Source organism: Mustela nivalis, assembly GCF_964662115.1.
Source record: "Mustela nivalis genome assembly, chromosome: 19".
NCBI classification, from domain to species: Eukaryota; Metazoa; Chordata; class Mammalia; order Carnivora; family Mustelidae; genus Mustela; species Mustela nivalis.
Window position 1 is genome coordinate 39,277,038 of NC_139038.1, and position 18,518 is coordinate 39,295,555.

Genomic DNA, 18,518 nt, shown 5'->3' on the forward strand with positions numbered 1-18,518 from the left:
CCCACCCTGTCTGTAATCTCTCAAGTCGGACAGGAGTCCCCAAGGGCGGTGGCGGGGAGGGCAGTGCCTGGTTCACAGGAAGGAAGGGCCCTGGGTGGCGGTGGGGGGTCCAAGCACAGGGCTGTTGGCTGGGGACGGGGCTGGGGCTGGGGTGGGGGGTGGGAGGGGCGCGCTTCTGGCTCCTGTGGCTCAGAGAGCAGACCTGGAGGGTGAAGGCGGGTCCTAACACCCAGCGGAATCCCCTGCCCCTGTCCTCGCAGCTCCAGGGTCCCCTGCAGTCCCACCCTCCTGGATCACCCACCCCTGTCCTGGGGAAACATCTGAGCAGCAGGGCCTGCAATTGGATTTCTGGGACCCTGGCCCAGACCCCTGGGGCGGGTACCATGGGGCCTCAGAGCCATTGGATACAGGATGATGTCAGGGAGTGCCCCGAGAAGGGGGCCCCAAATGAGCACAGAGCCAGTCCAGCTGGGAAGATTCCGGTCTCCCACTGTGCTCCTCTGAACAGCCTAGGCGCTGAAGTCCAGCCTGGGCCCAGGCCCAGCAGCGCTGCTGGCCCCCTCCCCTCGGGGCTCCCACCAGGACTTCCTGGAGAGGGAAGGGCCACAGCCGTCCAGCTGCCTGTTGGAAGGCGCCCAGCTGTTTGTGGCATTGGGTGCTGCTTCCGGGGGTGGGCCGTGTGTCACAAATCCAAGCTTGTAAGGCCTGGTTTTGACGCCCACCATGTCCTTTCCTCCTTACCCCCTGCAGCCATTCTGCCCAAACAATGACGCCTGCTTCCTGCCTTCCTTTGTGCCCGGTCCCCCTTCTCTCCTCCCTTTCCCCTCTTCCTCTCTCCCCACAGCGGCGGGAAACTGAGTCCTCCTACTGAGGGCTGGGGCAGGGTGGGTGCGGCTTGTACTAATTTTTGTTCTGATTTCACAAATGCGTGCTGAGTCCTTGTAGAAATCACAGGGAGTCGACTCGCTTCCGGAGGGGTGTGTTATCCCCACCTTGAGAATGAGTGCCTCAGAGCACAGACCCCGCACCCGGACGCAGAGTCCAGATGTCCCAGCCAGAGTGCGGGTGCTTGCGAAACCTCTGCAGGGTGGGCCCTACTCTGCCCTGCCCCCATTTCCTGGCTCTTGGTCTGAGGCTTCACCGAGGGCTGGAAGTGGTGGGCCGAGCGTTCCCGCTGTGGCTGTGGCTGGCCGGGGGTAAGAGGAGGGGGTCCCGGCGGGAGGAGGGGCCTATGGCCTCCTGGGTCCTCAGTGTGCCCTGCTGCTGGCCTGGAGAGGTGTGTTGGAGGATGTCAGTGTGAGACGGAGGTGAGGACACCCTTCCTGCTTTGAAGGGGAGCAGTGCCAGGGCGGGCTGCCCTGGGCCCTGCTGTGCCAGGGCCACCAGTGACCGAAGCCTTGAGAGTCCACAGTTCGGTACCAGTACTGTCCCAGGGCACCGGTACACTGTCTCTGTCCTTTTCTCTAACAGTGACGCTGACACGGTGGAAGGGAGAGTTGGGTCTGAGCCCAGGGAGCTGCATGTCCAAAGGCGGAGGGCCCTGCGGCAGGGGGCCTGTGGGGGTCAGAGCCTCCGTGGATGGAGAGGGCAGCCAAAGGAGGTGTGTGGGGACGGCCCTCTCCCTTTCTGGGCTGTGTAGCCCGTGCTGCTGAGCCTTGGGCCCAGGTACTTAGGGGACCACTTGCTGTGCACTCAGACACGGGGAGGGGCCGCTGCCTCGGAAATAGTCGGTGACTTCAGACCCCTGGCTGGCCTGGCCTGCGTTCATCTCCTCCCCAAATAGCCAGGGGCTGGTGCTGGGTCCACCCTGTTGCCCAAAGCCCAGGATGGCCTGCTGAGCTGAAGCTTCCAGGATAGCTGATGGCCACTCACCTTGGTTGGGATCTTACCCCCTCAGGTCCTATGGTGAAGTCCACCACCAAGGGGGTGGCCCAGATAGCCATCCACCCCTCGCTGTCCACAGGCTAGGTGGTTGCAGCGGATTTCCATTTCTCTAGGGCTGGGAGGAAGAGGAAGGAGAGGCACTGGAGCTAGCTTTCCGTGGAGGGGCTCCGCCAGAGCAGAGGGCAGTGGGGCTGACTTGAGGGAGGACGTACGTGTATGAATACGTGTGTCCGTGTGGACCAGGCCAGGCCTGAGCACTCATGGGTCGAGGCCCCTGCGTGCACTGTCCTTTGATTCTGAGGTCCTTGTTCAGGATGCTGGGGTGGGCTGAGAACCTGGGGCTTCCTGGCTTTGCCTGCCAGGGTCTTCCAAGCTGTACCTTAGGAGGAACACCCGGGAGGGGCAAGGGTTTGTCACAGAGGCTGCTGGGAATCCTACTTGAAGTCAGGGACCAAGAGGACCCTTGGGAGGTGACTTGATTACACACAGGGGAGGCTGTTTTCCTGTCACTGAAGGCACAGACCACCCTTCCTGGGGAGGGAGGCTGCCTTCTGTTCAGGCGTCTCTTGTCAACTGAAGGCGACTCCTTGGAGGGGGGTTTCAGCGGGAAGCCAGCCTGGGCTGATGCTCCGGGCAGCGGGGAGTGAGTCTCTGGGTCATGGAGCAGGTCTGGGTGGCACCCTGCAGCGGCCACTGCCCGAGGGGACCTGCCAGCACCGGGTGCCCAGGGCCTTGGATATGAGCCCAGGCCCTGGACTCCAGAGATGACACCACCGCCAGCCTCTGTCTGGGCATCCCGATGGGTGGGGCCCGCCTCTCCCTGGCAGGGGTCAAGAACGCCTGAGAATGCCTGGTATGGAGAGACAGTCCTGTCTGGCCGAGCGCCTGGCATGGGAGGAGTGGCACGTGTAGGCCGCAGGAGCCGTGAGCATCAGGGTGGGGCGGCCTCCCTCTCGCCTGGCGTCCCCAGTCCACCCGCAGTCGCCTTCCCCACGCCCCAGGGAAGGAGTCCTGGAGCTCCTCCAAAGCTTTTCTTGTCTCCCCCTAAGAACTGTGTTGATGTGCCTGTGTTCACAGAGGACCCAGTATGGGCAGGCACCGCTTTGGTCCCTGGTGTGAGGGACAGTATGAGCAGGGTGCCTGTCCCTCACCCAGGTTCCAGGGCCAGCTAGGAATAGGAAGTTGGTGGCCACCTTAAGCCATCAGCGTTGTTTTCTGTGGGTCCAGAGCCCAGTATTGTGCGCAGTCAGGCCCAACATGACTTGTGGACAGTGGCTGCAGCTCTGCTCAGAGAAGGCCAGTGCCACCTGGTCCCAGATCAGCAAGGGGCATGTTTGTAGGTACTGCAAGGCTTGAGGTGCTGGGCCCCATGGGACCCAAGGTGCCCTGGGAACCAGTGAAAGTGTCCTTAGGGGACCTATGGTTCCAGTTCTGTTTTCTGCGGGGCCATAAGCGAGGCCACCGTGAGAAAGTCTGGGTGGTCAGCCCTGCCTATGCCCTGCTATTGGCAGTCCCCGCCCCGCTTCCCTGGTCTTCCTCTGGGTGGTTCAGTCCCACACACTCTGGCGATGTTGAGAGACAGGGATGCTGGGAAGTTCCACCAGGACCTCAGCCTCAAACAGATGGATCATCTTGTGTCCAGCTCCGAGAGTGCAGGGCTGAGCCCATGGTGGGGGGCCGGGGCGGTGGGGGGCTCTGAAAGAGGGAACCATCCACAGTGGATGGAGGTCCTGCTCCCTTCAGAGAAGCGGGCTGTGGAAGAGAGAAGGCTGTAGGCCCAGCTTGGCCTGGGAGCACCTGCTGGGGGGCACAGGGGTCTGGGGAGGGGCCCACTGCCCTGATCCTGCCTTTGTTGTGAGGCAGTGTGAAAACACACGAATGGGGGTGTACAGTGGTTGTGTGCATGTGTGTAACTGGATGGAAGGGGCTATGAAGTCGTGTGTGTGTGTGGATATGTGAGTCGGTGTGAGGGTTTAGAGCATGGGGGCTGTGTGTGTGAGTGTGCGTTTCCATGAGGCTGGCTGAGTGTAGGGGATGTGATTTCGTGTGGCCTTTGGAGGAGGTCGGCAGTTCGGTTTGCAGGAAATGCAGGGACACTGTCCCGCACCGCCCCCTCCCCCTTTCTGAAGCACAAGTCAGGGCAGAATGAGGTCTGGCCTCACCCTGGAGTCCCGGGAAAGGCGAGGAGCCCGGGACTCCCGCGGGACCACGAGGTCTCTCTCCGTGGCCAAGGAGCCCGAGACACCCCCCCCCCTCCGCCGCCGCAGCTATCCCCGCGGGCAGACCGAGCGGAGAGCAGAGCCCAGCGGCCTTCCCGGAGGAGGTGACTCGGGCCGGGCGGGCCGCTCGCATTCCTGAGCCCTGAGTCAGCGCGGCCGCCCCCTCCGGCCGGGCCCGCCCCCGGCGCGCACGCCCCTCGCTCCATGGCATTCCCGGGCGGGCGGGCCGGACGGGCGCGCGGGCGGGGACACGGCGCGGGCGCCCTCCCGGCCGGCGGCGGCGGCAGCCCCTGCCCGGAGCCCTCAGGACCCTCGAGGACCCCCGAGGACCCCCGCGACCCGGGGCCGGCGGCGGCGGTGAGTGAGCGCGCGCGGGAGCGGGGCGCAAGGCTCCGCGGGCCGGGCGGGTCCCGGGCCCGCGTCCGCTGCGCGCGGGGCCCGTGCTCCGTCCGCCGCGGCCGGGGACGCGGGCAGCGGCCGGAGTCGGGTCGGGTGCGGGGTCCAGGCCTGGGTCCGGCCCCGGGGTCGGGCGGGTCCCGGCGCGGAGCGTCCGGACTTTCCTCCCCGGACTTCCCGAGCCACCCGCGGAGGCGGCCCGGCTCGGGATTCCTCGCCCGGCGCGCCGCAAAAATAGCCCAGGGCCGGATTAGCACGTCCGCGCGGCCTGACCGGGCCGGACAGCCCGGCTCCAGCCGCCGCGCAACAGCTGAGGGTCCCGCGAGCTGTAGGGCTCGCGGCCCGGGGCCGTCCCCGGGCCCCTCCGCGCTGTGCCCTGCCCCCCTTCCCCGGACGAGTTCCGCCGCGGCCCCGCCGGTGGGTGGTGCTTCGAGCCGAAACTGCGGCTCCGGGGGTGGGACTCCTCGGATCGTCCCGTCGCAGCCGTCATCTCCGGGTCTGGGAGACTGTCAGCACCAGTAGCCGGAGCTGGGGAGCGAGGGGTGGGGGCCGGCCCTCCGTCCCGCTCCGCAGCCTCTGTCTCCCCACTCAGTAAGTCCCGGAACTGCAGGGACCTGGGAGCGAATCCCCAGGACACCCCCCTACCTTGTGCTTAGTGGCCAGGAGGAGCGGAGGTGGGGGGCGTGGGGGCGTGCCTGGAAACAGGCCTTCTATTGGCAGGCGAGACCCACCCAGGTGCTCCGGGCGCTGGGGGAGGGCCTAGGCCTAATGGGGGCCTGTTAGTGGTTGGATGCGGCCTGGGCAGGGGGTCTCGCAGCCTGGCCTGCCCCTGGCCCAGCTGGCTCCTGACGGGGTGCGTTCTGTGCAGCGTGGGCTGTGTGTCCCTGTGTCCGCCTGGGTGGGCGGGGCCTGGATCTGGAGGCCGTAGCCTTGGACTGGGAACCCCCCCGCCCCCGCCCCCCCCCCCCCCCCACCTTGGGACTTCCTGAAGGAGAAGATTCGAGGATGAAACTGGCTTTTCAGGTTTGGCCCAGCTAGATGCTGGGTTCTCCCCACCTCCCTGAAGCCAGCCCCAGCCCTCTAGAGAGCCCCCAGAAATCAGGAGGAAGGAGAGGAACCCAGCAGCTGTCTGGGGTCCACGAGGTCCCCCCAGGCAGCCCCCTGGGCTGCACCCCCTGTCACCGGGGGACCGTTCTGGGCCAGCTGGGCTCTTTTCCATGAGAACCAGGCAGAGGTAGTAGGTGGGCACGGGAGTCAGTGGCCCCACGTGGAAGGTTCCGGGCCCCAGGCCCCATCCCAAGCCTTCAAAGCAGCTGATCAGTGTCCCAAGGTGTGGACTGGCTGACTGAGGGTGGCCGAGCTGGAGGATGGCCGGGACCGTGTCCCTTGTGCTGGTTAGCGTCCCAGCCCAGTGGCTGTCCTTGGGAACTCCTGTTCTCAGGGGGTCTTGGCTCAGAGGTGCTCACTTAGGTGTCCTCTGCCTTTCAGCACCTCCCTCAGAGTCTTCTCAGCTCCTGGCCCCGGCTCTGGGCATACCCTGTTGCTCTTTTCCCTGGATGTGAGGTGCTCCCCTTCCGGCTCCAGGTCCCCGACTTAGGTGTCTGTGACAGGATCTGCTTTCTGTCCGAGGATTGCGTTCCTGGCTTCTGCCTGTTTTCTGGGTTGGGTGTGTTGCGTGTGTTGGAGGGTGACCCCCTCCTCCCTGAACTGAGAGGCTCTGGGTTGGGATAGGGTGCCCCCACCCCTGGGGGGCTGTGGCCAGCGCCAGCTAGGCGGACACACAGGTCCCTTCGACCCCAGCTCCTGGGCAGACACTGTCCAACGCTTTGAGCCCCCTTGGAGTCACCACTGGCCTCTCAGGGCCTCTGTGTTCTTATCTGGAAGGTGGCTACAGAGAACCCTTCCCAGGGGCTGTGTTAGGTCAGCAGGCTCTGTTGGAGCCAGGTTTCAGGCCAGTGTGCCAGGCTGCTGATGACAAGCCATTTCCGCTCTTACAACAGACTCCAGGACTTGGCTTCCTTCCCCTCCCGGGACCTCTCCAGTGCTCTCCAGGAGCTGGCCCGTCCTGGGAGGAGGTCGCTAAGCCCGAGGGTGTCAGGTCCGTGGGGGAACTTCTGGGGGCGCTGACCTGGGGCCTGGCTGCTCACCTGCCCTTGACCCAGGCAGACTGGTCCCTGTGCAGCTTGAGGGAGGGTTCCCCTAGCCCCAGAGCCCCAGCGAGGCCACAGGCTGGGGGAATTCTGCAGCCAGAATTGGCCATAGCTAGACTCTGCCCTCGCGCCCTTGCTGATGGACGCCGGGGCCCGGCCCCACAGCCTCTCTGAGCCTTGGGGTGCGCTTGCCCTGTCGGGTATTGTCGCAGCCAGTGGGGTCAGGGGCTTTGGTTCCGGCTGTCAGTGACCCCCGGGTTTGGGCGGTACCCCTCCCCGGGACTTGAGCTCCCTCTGCACCACCATCCCTGGGGAGGAACCTGAGTGTAATTATCTCTAGGAATTCCTGTGCCTTCAGGGGACCGCCTGAGCCAGGAGCCTCCGGTTCTGTTACTGGCCTTCTGCATACCTGTTTGGGGTGATGTCTGTCCCGTGATAGGTGACGAGGGAAGGTGGGATTGATGGGTCCCCTTGGGGATGGGCAGAGGGGCACTGTGGGGCCATCAGCAAGGTCTTGGGCCTGCCCTGCCGCTGTCGGACCTCATTTCCTTCACAGACAAGTGGTGAAGTCTGGGAGGGTTGAGGAGGACTGAGGACCCGACCATGACCAATTTCAGCATTTATGCCATTTATACGTAAGACAAAGAGGCAGAGAGAGGCTGGTGACGTGCTTTGCTGCACAGTAGCAGGGGGTGGGGAAGGCCTGTATTCTGGGGTGCCGCACAGTGAGTGATCCCCGCTCTCGGGGGATTTCTGGGGTTAGGCATCCATTTGATGGGGTGGAACCGAAGTGTGAGGGTCAGAGGTCAGGGCTGTGGTGTGGAGGCTGGAGGATTTGGCCCCTCCTGGGATCTCGCCCAGGTGAGGCATGACGGGTCTGGGTGGGTGTCCTGGGGTGGGGCCAACTGCTGCTGCTGACCTTGGTGGTGGGTGGTCCCCTGCAGGGTGTGGCAGGTCTTGTCCTGGGGCTGGGCGATCCCCACTGCCCACCCGGCCTCCAGATGCCCACAGTTTCATGGTGGCTCTGGCCGCTGTCTAAGCTGAGCTGGGGCATACCTGCCCGCGCCCTTCCCCCCCCCCCCCCCCCCAGCGCCGCCAGTGTCCTCCTGCCTCTTGGTCACGGCCTCCCAAACTGGGTATCTCTGCAGGCTCCCATCTCCAGGATCCTCCCATGGCTTCTGCTCCGGTCCTACAGGCTCTTGGGACGTTGCACTCCCCCACCTTGCCCCCCCTTTGGCTGCCCTCAGGGAGTTCTCGGGAGCCAGCAGGCAGGGACCAGCCTGGCTGTTGGGTCCCGCTGTGTGCCCGGCACTGCTGTGGTCCCTCATTTTCAGAGGAGAAAGTGGAGGCTTACAGAGGGTTGCATGTGGTGAAGACGAGCGGGTGTGCCCAGTGTCTCAGGCCAGGCTCTCCCCTGGCTTCCTGGCTCCCCTTCCCGCGGCCCCCACCCAACCCCTGCACCAGCCTCTCATCCCCAGGGCAGGAACAGGCTTCAGTAGGACCTGCCCCTGTTCACCCAGCCCTCTGCGCTGAGGCTGTCCATGGAAAGCAGCCCTTGTGGTCCTCTGACCCAGTGGGTCCCTCTCGTCCCCCAGCCTGGTCTCGGTCCCTCATCCACCGTGAGCCCCACGCTTGTCCTGTGCTGCCTGGGATGTCTGGGTGTCATGTCTGCCCCTGTTTCATGCCCCTGGCTGGGCTTAGGCCCCACTTGTAGCATTTACTAAGCCGCTGTGTACACTTTCTACTTGACGTCTCCACTCCCAGTGCAGGGTCTCCTGGTGGGGCTGGGCTCTGGGTAGGCAGCCTTGACTGTTGTCAGCCTGACTCAGATGCTGTGTGACCCTGGGCCGTCAGGCCCTCCCCGGGCTGCGGTTTCTTCCGGCCCTGAAGGGGGTCAGTGGAGCAGAGATGCTGAGATCCTCTGGGATCCCCCCCAGAGGGGTTGGCTGGGAACAAGAGCCCACTGTGCTCCTGGGGGAGGCCCGGACACTGGGCCACTGTCTCCTTTGGGTGGGCACTCTTTGTCCTCTGGGCCTGCCCCCTCCTGCTGGGGCCCATTCTGGGGCACCCCCCTTGTGAATCCCACCCACTTGAGGCCCAGATGGGGAACTGTGCACAGAGGGGTGGGACAGACCAGGAGCCCGAAGCATGGGAGCCCCTGTGGGTTACAGAGCACCCCCCACTGCCCCTAGAACAGGAAGGACTTGGGTGGAGGTGAGGGGCACCAGGAGATGTGGGCAGACGGGCACAGGGATCGGGTGCCTCCCTCGTGAGCTCAATGGCCCTTGTGTTCTTGGGGCTGCCTGGAGGCCCAGCCTAGCAGGGGTGGGGAGTGTCCCTGTGTACCTCACCACCCTTTTCCCAATTCTTGGCTTGTTCTGTCCCTGCCCCGACCTCGTCCTGGGGTCCGCTCCTCCTCCCAGACCCAGTTGAAGGGTCTTTTTCGGGAACTGTTCATCACTCTAGATCCTGAGGACGGGCCCAGTGTTTCCCAAGCAGCGGCTCGGACCAGGCCTGCCTTGGGCACTGTGGGCCCAGTAGGAACAGCGCAGCCTACACGTGGATGGTGCCCTGGGCTGTGCCCGGGAATCCGGGGCTGGGAGCATCTTCCAGGGGTGGGGCCAGTCTTCTGACCCAGGCTGTGTGCAGGGGTGAGGCATGGCGGGAGCCGTGAGCCGGAGGTAGAGAGCTGGCTGTGGGGAGAGGCTGCGGGGGCAGCAGAGCTGGGAGGGTCCTGGATGTGTGGGGTGCTGGGAGCGGTCAGCTGGCGGGGTTCCTTGGACTCCTAAGTCGAGAACCAGTCCATACCCCTGGGAGGTGCTGGGAATGTCTGTGAAGGCTCCTGGGGAGGCCAGCCCCCTGGCGCCTGGCCTGGGGCCTCCTGGTGGCCAGTCTGGGGCCAGGAGGAGCTGAGCGCTGGCGGGAGGGGCTATTCTTGGTGATCCGTGCCAGCCTGGTCTGTGTTGGGGTTCCGCTCTCTCGGGTTGGGAGAGCTGCGAGTTGCTCTGAGCGGACCCCTGGCTTCACTGTTCTGTGTAAGCGCCGCGGAAGCTGCAGGCGGCCCCTTAGGCCGTCTCTGGGAACGAGCACCCCCAGCATGCGGCCTTGACCTCGGGGAAGGCAGGCCTCTGTTCTCTGAGACTCCGCTGGCCTGTTTGTAAGGCAGGGCGGGGGTTCCGGACCTCTCCTCAGGCAGGCGAAGGGAGGCTGTTTCTAGAGGCATCCGTGGGTGGGGCCCCAAACCCAATTTTTTTTTTTTTTTTTTTTTTTAGATTTTATTTATGTGAGAGCGAGCGTGGGAGCAGGGTGGTGGCGGTGGTGGCGGTGGCCGTGGCGGTGGGGGGAGGGGAGGGGCAGAGGGACATGCGGCCTCCCTGCTGTGTGCGGGGCCTGCCTTCACCGGGCTCCCTCCCAGGACCCTGAGATCCTGACCTGAGCGCGAGTCACGGGCGCCTACCCCAACCTGAGTGTCAGAGTTGGTCCAGCTCCCAAGCTCTTGGATGTGGCAGAGGAGTTTTGGGGTCTCCAGCCCCCTGCTGTCTGCGCCCCACACTGTGCTTTGGACCCCGTGTCCAGACACCTTGCTGTCCTTCTTAGGGAGAGCTGCCCTGAACGGGACCTCCTGTAATGGGAGGGGACGCGGCCGTATGGTCCTCTCCATCCCCTGGACAGAGTCAGACCCTGGACTTTCCAGCCCCGGTCTCAGGTGCTCAGGGAGGTGTGGGGCGTGGCTAGGGGCCGTCCCGGGGGTGCGTGGCGCCCCCTGGTGGTCCTAGCCGTCACCCCCACCCAGGTGGCTTGGGGAAGCAGGCAGGATCTCCCAGACTGGTGGAAGCCCTGTGGCCACTCCTCTGGGAGCTGGAGGGGTCACGCCCCCTGTGGTGGGTGCACAGGGTCTCTTGTCCTTGCAGCAGATGGCACCGGGGCTCTAGGGTGAGGTCTGGGTCGGACAGGGCTGAGATGCAGACTGGTGTGGGACCTGGATGTCACCTTTTCAGGAGGACGTCTGTGGCCCGGGAACCCTAACATGTTGTTTTCCCTGTCATATGTCTCACGTTTTAACATAGCGTGTTGACTGACTTACAGGTTATTGTTTTTTTTTTTTTAAGATTTTATTCATTCACTTGAGAGAGAGCGAGTGTGCGCATGTGTGGGGCAGAGCAGAGGGAGAGGGAGAAGCAAGCTCCACGCTCAGCACACGACCCTGAAGTCACTACCCCAGCAGGAAGCCAGAGTCGGAGGACGCCCAACTGACTGAGGCACCCAGACTCCCCGTGCTTAATTAGGGGTTATGTTTGGACGGTGTGCGCCAGGAAGGCTGGGATTTTGTCCCTTCTTGTTTCCTTGTCTCTCCATCTGTGTATCCCTAAGCTCCTGGGAGTGGCTCTTAATGGACGCTCAAATATTTGTCATGAATGTCTTTCATCAATGAACGGATTTGTGTTGTCTGAGGATCTCGTTCATGCCCTGCAATGTCTCTTGGGGCGTGGAGTTCAGAGAAGGGCTCCAGGACCATCCCTGGGTGCAGCAAACCCTGGGAGGTCTGTGGGCACTGTTCCTGAATGCCCCCTGCCCCCCTAGGGCCGCCGTGCCCCTCCAGCGCCATGAGCGAGGCCCGCAGGGACAGCACCAGCAGCCTGCAGCGCAAGAAGCCACCCTGGCTGAGGCTGGACATCCCGGCGGCGGCGCCCCCAGCGGCGGAGGAGCCTGGCCTCTTCCAGGTAGGCCCCGGCCGGCAGGGGCTGGGGGGGTGCCCTGTCCAGCCTCCTCACTGCAACCCTGCCGCCCAGCCCCTGAGACGTCAGGCTTTCCTGCGGAGTGTGAGTATGCCCGCCGAGACCGCCCGTGTCCCCTCGCCCCACCGTGAGCCCCGGCGGCCCGTCCTGCAGCGCCAGACGTCCATCACACAGACCATCCGCAGGTAGTCTCCTGGTGCAGTGGCTCTGCTGGCCGGGGGGAGTGGTGCTGGGGGGCTGGGGCTTGGCACTTGCGTCCCCTGCAGGCACGGGGGCTGGGAACAGAGCCAGGGTTCCTCCTGTCTTGGCTTTCTCCTTGATCTCGTTCCCCAGGTCACCCTGTCCTCCTTCGTAGATCTGGGGACCAGCTGCTCTCCCCTCCAGCACTTGCTTTCTCCTTCTCTGTCTCTCCTATCCCCACGCTCTGGTCCCTGGATAGCCGACAGGTGCGCTTCGGGCGTGTCCACACTCTGCCCCTCTTGGGTCCCCCCGCTGCCTGCAGGGCTCTCCCACAGCGCTGGTCTCTTTCTCGGTCCCTGCTCAGGTACCTGGGGCTGGGCGTGAGTGTGCGGACGTCAGGTGGCGTGCATGGCTTGTGATCTCTTGGGTCTGCTGGCACTGTTGGTGTTCCCTGGGGTTCCTGAACAGTCGGTGCTGGCAGTGGTTTTCCTTGCATGGCCTGGAGGGACGGATGGCTTGCCTGGGCTTGCAGTGCCCACTGCCTGAGTTCTCGGGCGTTTGAGGTCACGCTGCTGCCTGGGGCCAAGCTCCCTGGCTCCAGGCTGAGCTCTGCGTGCCGCCTGTGGACTTGGTGTCTGTCCCTGAACGTCCCTCTCTGTGACGGGTTGAGGATCTGTGTAGCATACTCATGGGGTGAGGCCTGCCATCTGCGGTTCTGGCGGGAGCCGGGAGCTGGCTAATTATTCAGGGGGTGGCCGGGGCAGGAATCCACTGCCCTCTCAGTGAGGTCCAGCCCACCAGGCCTGCCCCAGTGTGATGGGAGGCTGGGGTTGGGGCGAGTGTCCGTGAGGAGGGCCCCCGAGGCTTCCCCATGCTGAGAGCCTCCTGTGGCAGGGGCACCGCGGACTGGTTCGGGGTGAGCAAGGACAGCGACAGCACCCAGAAGTGGCAGCGGAAGAGCATTCGTCACTGCAGCCAGCGCTACGGAAAGCTGAAGCCCCAGGTCATGCGGGAGCTCGACCTGCCCAGCCAGGACAACGTGTCTCTGACCAGCACGGAGACGCCCCCTCCACTGTATGTGGGCCCGTGTCAGCTGGGCATGCAGAAGGTATGCCCGTCCACTGCCGCCTCCAGGCAGCCTCTTGCGCGGCTCCTGGGGCTGGGGCTGTGTGCCCACCGCAACCGAGGGGATCCCTCAGAGCTCCTGGTGGGGCAGGGTGCTCAGACGGTGCCAGCAGGGCACCTTGGATACCCTCTGGGAACCGGGAGCCAGGCTAGGGGACGGGGTCCTGGGATCGTGCCCTGGGGCCCGTCTCTGGGTGTGAGACCATCTTGGGATGAACAGCAGGGCACAGGCACTCTAGGTGAGGATGGGGACCCTCTTGGGTTCCTGCGCAGCCATCCAGGGACCCACTGACCCACCGGGAGGGGTGGCAGCTGTGTTCTCCACGGCGGGGTCTGGGGTGGGGAAGGACACCCGTAGCGATGACCCTGGCCTTGACTCTTACGTCTCCTTCCGTCTGCCAGATCATAGACCCCCTGGCCCGGGGCCGGGCCTTCCGCGTGGCGGATGACACGGCCGATGGCCTGAGTACCCCGCACACACCTGTCACGCCGGGTGCCGCTTCCCTCTGCTCCTTCTCCAGCTCCCGCTCAGGCTTCAGCCGGCTCCCGCGGCGACGCAAGCGCGAATCAGTGGCCAAAATGAGCTTCCGGGCAGCCGCGGCCCTGGTGAAGGTGGGTGCGGGGGCTAGGGTATGTGTGGGGGTTGTGGAGCGGGGGTCCGGCAGCCCACACGCCGCATGCTCCCCTCCTTGCCGGCAGGGCCGCTCTCTTAGGGACGGCACGTTACGCCGGGTGCAGCGCCGAAGCTTTACTCCTGCCAGTTTCCTGGAGGAGGACACGGCGGACTTCCCTGACGAGCTGGACACGTCCTTCTTTGCCCGGGTAAGAGCACACGGACATCCCTGCGACCCCGCCGTCTGCGTGTCCTGCCCTGATCGCCCCTGTTTGCTCAGGAAGGAGTCCTCCATGAGGAGCTGTCCACGTACCCGGACGAGGTGTTCGAATCCCCTTCGGAGGCTGCACTCAAGGACTGGGAGAAGGCCACGGAGCAGGCTGACCTCACGGGTGGGGCCCTGGACCGCAGTGAGCTCGAGCGCAGTCACCTAATGCTGTGAGTGCTGCTGGGCTGGGGGGGAGTGGTGAGGAACAGCTGGGCCCTGGGACACAGGTACCCTGGAGGCCTGAGGCAAGGAGTAGTCTCATGGGCTGTGGCTGTGGGACCCGGGGCACTCTCCAGGGCTTAGTGGTCCACCTGCCTGACAGCAATGACCCTGGAGGCCCTAGGCTGAACAGAACCCAGCAGGGAGGAGGCGGGTGTTGTACTTAAGGCTTGTAGATCGCCAGGGGTGATGGGGGAGCCTTAGGTAGATAGGTTGGTAGGTCAGGTCATAGGTCGAGTTCCACCTCTCCATCTCCAGAAGAGCTCCGAAGCTTTCTGGGTTAAGGAGGACACTGGTTGACCCCATGGCACCATCCCTGCTAGATGGGAGCGAGAGGTGGGGGAAGGTCAGTCTGGTCCTGCCGGGAGGGATCACTGCAGGCCAGGCATCTAAGGCAGGAGGTGACATCCCCCTTCCCCCCAGGCCCCTGGAAAGAGGCTGGCGGAAGCAGAAGGAGGGGGGTGCAGCGGCCCCGCAACCGAAGGTGCGGCTGCGGCAGGAGGTGGTGAGTGCGGCGGGCCAGCGGCGGGGCCAGCGTATCGCCATGCCGGTGCGCAAGTTCTTTGCCCGGGAGAAGCGGCCATACGGGCTGGGCATGGTGGGCCGGCTCACCAACCGCACCTACCGCAAGCGGATCGACAGCTACGTCAAGCGGCAGATCGAGGACATGGACGACCACAGGTGTGCCAGCGCGGGGGGGAGGGGCGCGGGGGGTGTGGGGGCGCCGGCGCAGGGGTGGGTGGGGTGGGGCGCAGCTTCAAGCAGGCAAAGCGGGGTGCCGGGGGCGCGTCCGCACCCCCCTGAAGCTCTGCCCCGCCCCACCGCGCAGGCCATTCTTCACCTACTGGCTCACCTTCGTGCATTCGCTCGTCACCATCCTGGCGGTGTGCATCTACGGCATCGCGCCCGTGGGCTTCTCGCAGCACGAGACCGTGGACTCGGTGAGCGCAGCGCCCTTCCCGGCCTGGCCCGGGCGTCTGTAGTCTGGGCCTACACTCCCTCTGCCACAGTCGGGGAGGAGAGTGCCCGGGTGGCCTCTGTGAGCTCTCCCACCTCCAGGTGCTGCGGAACCGCGGGGTCTATGAGAACGTCAAGTACGTGCAGCAGGAGAACTTTTGGATCGGGCCCAGCTCGGTGAGGGCAGGGCCTCGTCGGCATCGGAGGGTGGGGCCCCTGGGTCGCCGAACCAGGTCCATCACTGCCCATCTCGCTCGCCCGCAGGAGGCGCTCATTCACCTGGGCGCCAAGTTCTCGCCCTGCATGCGCCAGGACCCGCAGGTGCACAGTTTCATCCGCGCTGCGCGGGAGCGGGAGAAGCACTCGGCCTGCTGCGTGCGCAACGACCGGTCGGGCTGCGTGCAGACATCGGAGGAGGAGTGCTCGGTGGGTGCGCCCGCCCCGGTTTGTGGTTGCTCTGGGGCTTCCCAGTGAGGGCACTCCGCTCCCCTGCACGCCCTGACTCCTGCTTGCGCATCGCAGACAGCAGCTGCATTTGGTCTGGGACTGGGGCACGCTCTCTGTGCGCATGCAAGTCCTGTTCTTGTGCACGTGTCTTATGTTGACACAAGTGGTGCTGCCTTACTCTTTCCACTAAACAATTAAAAGAAACACCCCCCCCCTCCAAGGATTCAAGTTAAAAAAAAACTTATTTAAAAAAAGATTTATTGAGAGTACAAGCTGGTGAGGGCAACACAGGGTGGGGGAGAACTGACTCCCTGCTGAGCACAGACCTGGCCACAGGCTGGAGCTCACCACCTAGAGCTGAATGAAGAGTCGGAGGGGTACCACCGAGCCCCTGATCCGGGCTTTTATCACCTCGTACGTGGAGGTGCTACAGTTTGTACCAGTTCCTCATTTGGGTTGTTTCGATTGTGAAGCTCTTAGGAATTCTGTTGAGTCCCTTTCAACAGTGCCCCCACATGCTTGCATGTTTCTGGAGTGAAATTCCAGTGCCACAGGCTGTGGGCTAGCGTGAGAGTCTCAGTGGCTTTGGTTTTGATTCCTGTCTCCTGTTGGCTGCACTGGTCAAGGGGTGGGCTCTGACTGGGGGTCGACTGTGTCCTCCCACAGTCCACGCTGGCAGTGTGGGTGAAGTGGCCCTTGCATCCCAGTGCCCCAGACCTTGCCGGCCACAAGAGGCAGTTTGGCTCTGTCTGCCACCAGGACCCCAGGTCAGTCTTGATGCCTCTTTGTCCAAGCTCTGTGGGGTTTGGGGGAGAAGGCATAGCCTCCCCTGTTGTGGAGCTGGACAGGTGTGGGTGCCAAGGAGATAAAGGATCTGACCACATACTGGTTCATGCAGAGTGTGTGATGAGCCTTCCTCGGAGGACCCCCATGAGTGGCCGGATGACATCACCAAGTGGCCGGTGAGCTGGAGTAAAAGGCTGTTTGGGAGTCACCCCCATCATGTGGGAGAGGAGTCCACACCTCATCCCTCAGTGAGGCCAGAGACCCCGTCCAGGGACCACCCTGTATGTTTAGATCCTGTGCCCCTGGCCTTTGCCCAGCCTGTCTGGCTACCAGCACCTGCTCCTCTGAGCAGGTAGCCAGAACAAGAGGACCAGGGAACACTAGGGAGGCACATGACCTTGTTCCGACCTGACGGATGGCTTCTCTGAGTCTCAGGGTGTGGCGGGAGGCCGGTTTCCTACCCTAGGACCTGTGCATCTTTGCCCCAGTCCCCAAGCACAGTGTGGGGCCCAGGGTTGGGGGAGGCCCTAACCCAGCTCACCTGCATTTGTGACCCAGATCTGCACCAAAAACAGTGCCGGGAACCATACCAACCACCCGCACATGGACTGTGTCCTCACGGGCCGGCCGTGCTGCATCGGAACCAAGGGCAGGTAGGTGCGCTCGTGTGTGGCCGGTGTGTGGCTAATCTGGGGGTGGGAGGTTGTGTTGCCCTGGGGCCCCTCCCCCTCCCCAGGTTCTGAAACGGCCCCAGCTGCCCCCCTCCAAGTCTTCTCAGCCCTGGCCTGGCCTCGCAGGTGTGAGATCACGTCTCGGGAGTACTGTGACTTCATGAGGGGCTACTTCCACGAGGAGGCCACGCTGTGCTCGCAGGTAGGGCTCTAGGGCGAGTGTCCCTCCCGTCGCCCCGGCTGCAGTGGGTGCTGACAGGCCACTCTGCACAGGTGCACTGCATGGATGACGTGTGTGGGCTCCTGCCCTTCCTCAACCCCGAGGTGCCTGACCAGTTCTACCGCCTGTGGCTCTCCCTCTTCTTGCACGCCGGGCAAGTGATACCATATGGGCTGAGCTATGCCAGGTGGGGTGGGTGCCCCCAGGGACTCTAGGTGTGGCTGGCCAGACGGTGGAGGGGTGGTCTCCCCGCTGAGACCCTGCTGCACCCCGCCCCCCCTGCAGGATCCTGCACTGCCTGGTGTCCGTCTGCTTCCAGATGACCGTCCTGCGGGACCTGGAGAAGCTGGCCGGCTGGCACCGCATAGCCATCATCTACCTGCTGAGTGGGGTCACTGGTAACCTGGCCAGTGCCATCTTCCTGCCATACCGGGCAGAGGTAAGGCTGCCCCCAGGGCAGGGACCCATCCCAACTGGCTCCGTGTCCAGCACGGAGCGTGGGTCCCCGCACAGTCCAGCCTGGGAACATCTCCTTTTGGCTCTTCAGTGTTGACGTGAGCCCCCGGAGGCAGGACGGGAGACGGGGCTCTGGGTCCAGGGAGGGTCTGCTGGGCCTCACCAGCTCACGGACACCCTCATTGTTGCCAGGTGGGCCCGGCCGGCTCCCAGTTCGGGATCCTGGCCTGCCTCTTTGTGGAGCTCTTCCAGAGCTGGCAGGTCCTGGCGCGGCCCTGGCGAGCCTTCTTCAAGCTGTCGGCGGTGGTCCTCTTCCTGTTCACCTTCGGGCTGCTGCCCTGGATCGACAACTTCGCACACATCTCGGGCTTCATCAGCGGCCTCTTCCTGTCCTTCGCCTTCCTGCCCTACATCAGCTTCGGCAAGTTCGACCTGTACCGCAAGCGCTGTCAGATCGTTGTCTTCCAGGCGGTCTTCCTGGGCCTCCTGGCCGGCCTGGTGGTGCTCTTCTACTTCTACCCCGTGCGCTGCGAGTGGTGCGAGTTCCTCACCTGCATCCCCTTCACCGACAAGTTCTGCGAGAAGTACGAGCTGGACGCACAGCTCCACTGAGGGGCTGCCCCAGGCCTCCCGGGCCCGACCTTGGCCTGCGTGCCCGGTGTGCGGCCGGCCGGTGCCCTGCACTGACCTCTTGTGCCTTGCTCACTGTGGTGGACTTCTCGTCCTCCAGGGCGTTTACTACACTAGTTACCACGATTACCTTCTAACGAGTTTTTTGACGACCACCTCGTGTGGCCAATAAATACACCGGGAGCGTTTTAGCTGCCACTAACTTACCAGCGCTGCCTCCTCTTTGTGGTCTCTGGCTACGGCTGTGGAGGGGGGCGGGTCCTTCAGGCCTCTTCCTCACCCTCCCCTCCCGCTTACGGCTCTGCAGAGTGGGGAACAAAGTGTGAGACACACCTCCCAGTAAAGTCCCTCTGCCAGATGGCTGGCTGGACCTTGTCCCCGTCTTTAGGGTGACTGGCAGCTGACAACGAGAGAAGAACCCATGGTTGTGCTATTGTGCCCTCCCCCGCCCCGAGAAGTACATGACCCCAGCCCTCCCTCTCCAGCCAGAGGCTGCCTCCCTTTCCAGGAGCCACAGGGTGAAGGGTGCTGCTCCAGGCGACCCTGGGAACTGAGGCCGGA

General features: G+C 64.1%; 1 protein-coding gene across 6 annotated transcripts; it reads left to right on the plus strand.

The window, feature by feature from the left end:
• Positions 1-1,283: 1,283 nt before the first annotated feature.
• RHBDF1 (rhomboid 5 homolog 1) lies at positions 1,284-18,166 on the plus strand. Of its 6 annotated transcripts, XM_082713611.1 has the most exons (19): positions 4,311-4,460; positions 11,231-11,370; positions 11,440-11,573; positions 11,825-11,929; positions 12,460-12,673; positions 13,093-13,302; positions 13,390-13,512; positions 13,584-13,741; positions 14,214-14,471; positions 14,620-14,731; positions 14,850-14,924; positions 15,012-15,173; positions 15,861-15,961; positions 16,093-16,156; positions 16,539-16,633; positions 16,778-16,853; positions 16,925-17,025; positions 17,157-17,310; positions 17,520-18,166. In XM_082713611.1, exons 2-19 carry the CDS (start codon positions 11,254-11,256, stop codon positions 17,937-17,939), a joined length of 2,679 nt encoding a protein of 892 aa, XP_082569737.1. In that variant the 5' UTR covers positions 4,311-4,460; positions 11,231-11,253; the 3' UTR covers positions 17,940-18,166. The 6 variants fall into 6 exon arrangements, with proteins under 6 accessions (XP_082569733.1, XP_082569737.1, XP_082569734.1 ...); XM_082713608.1 differs by lacking the exon at positions 11,825-11,929 and having other exon boundaries at positions 11,440-11,570; XM_082713609.1 differs by lacking the exons at positions 4,311-4,460; positions 11,825-11,929 and adding an exon at positions 4,958-5,090 and having other exon boundaries at positions 11,440-11,570.
• The last annotated feature ends 352 nt before the right edge of the window (positions 18,167-18,518 follow it).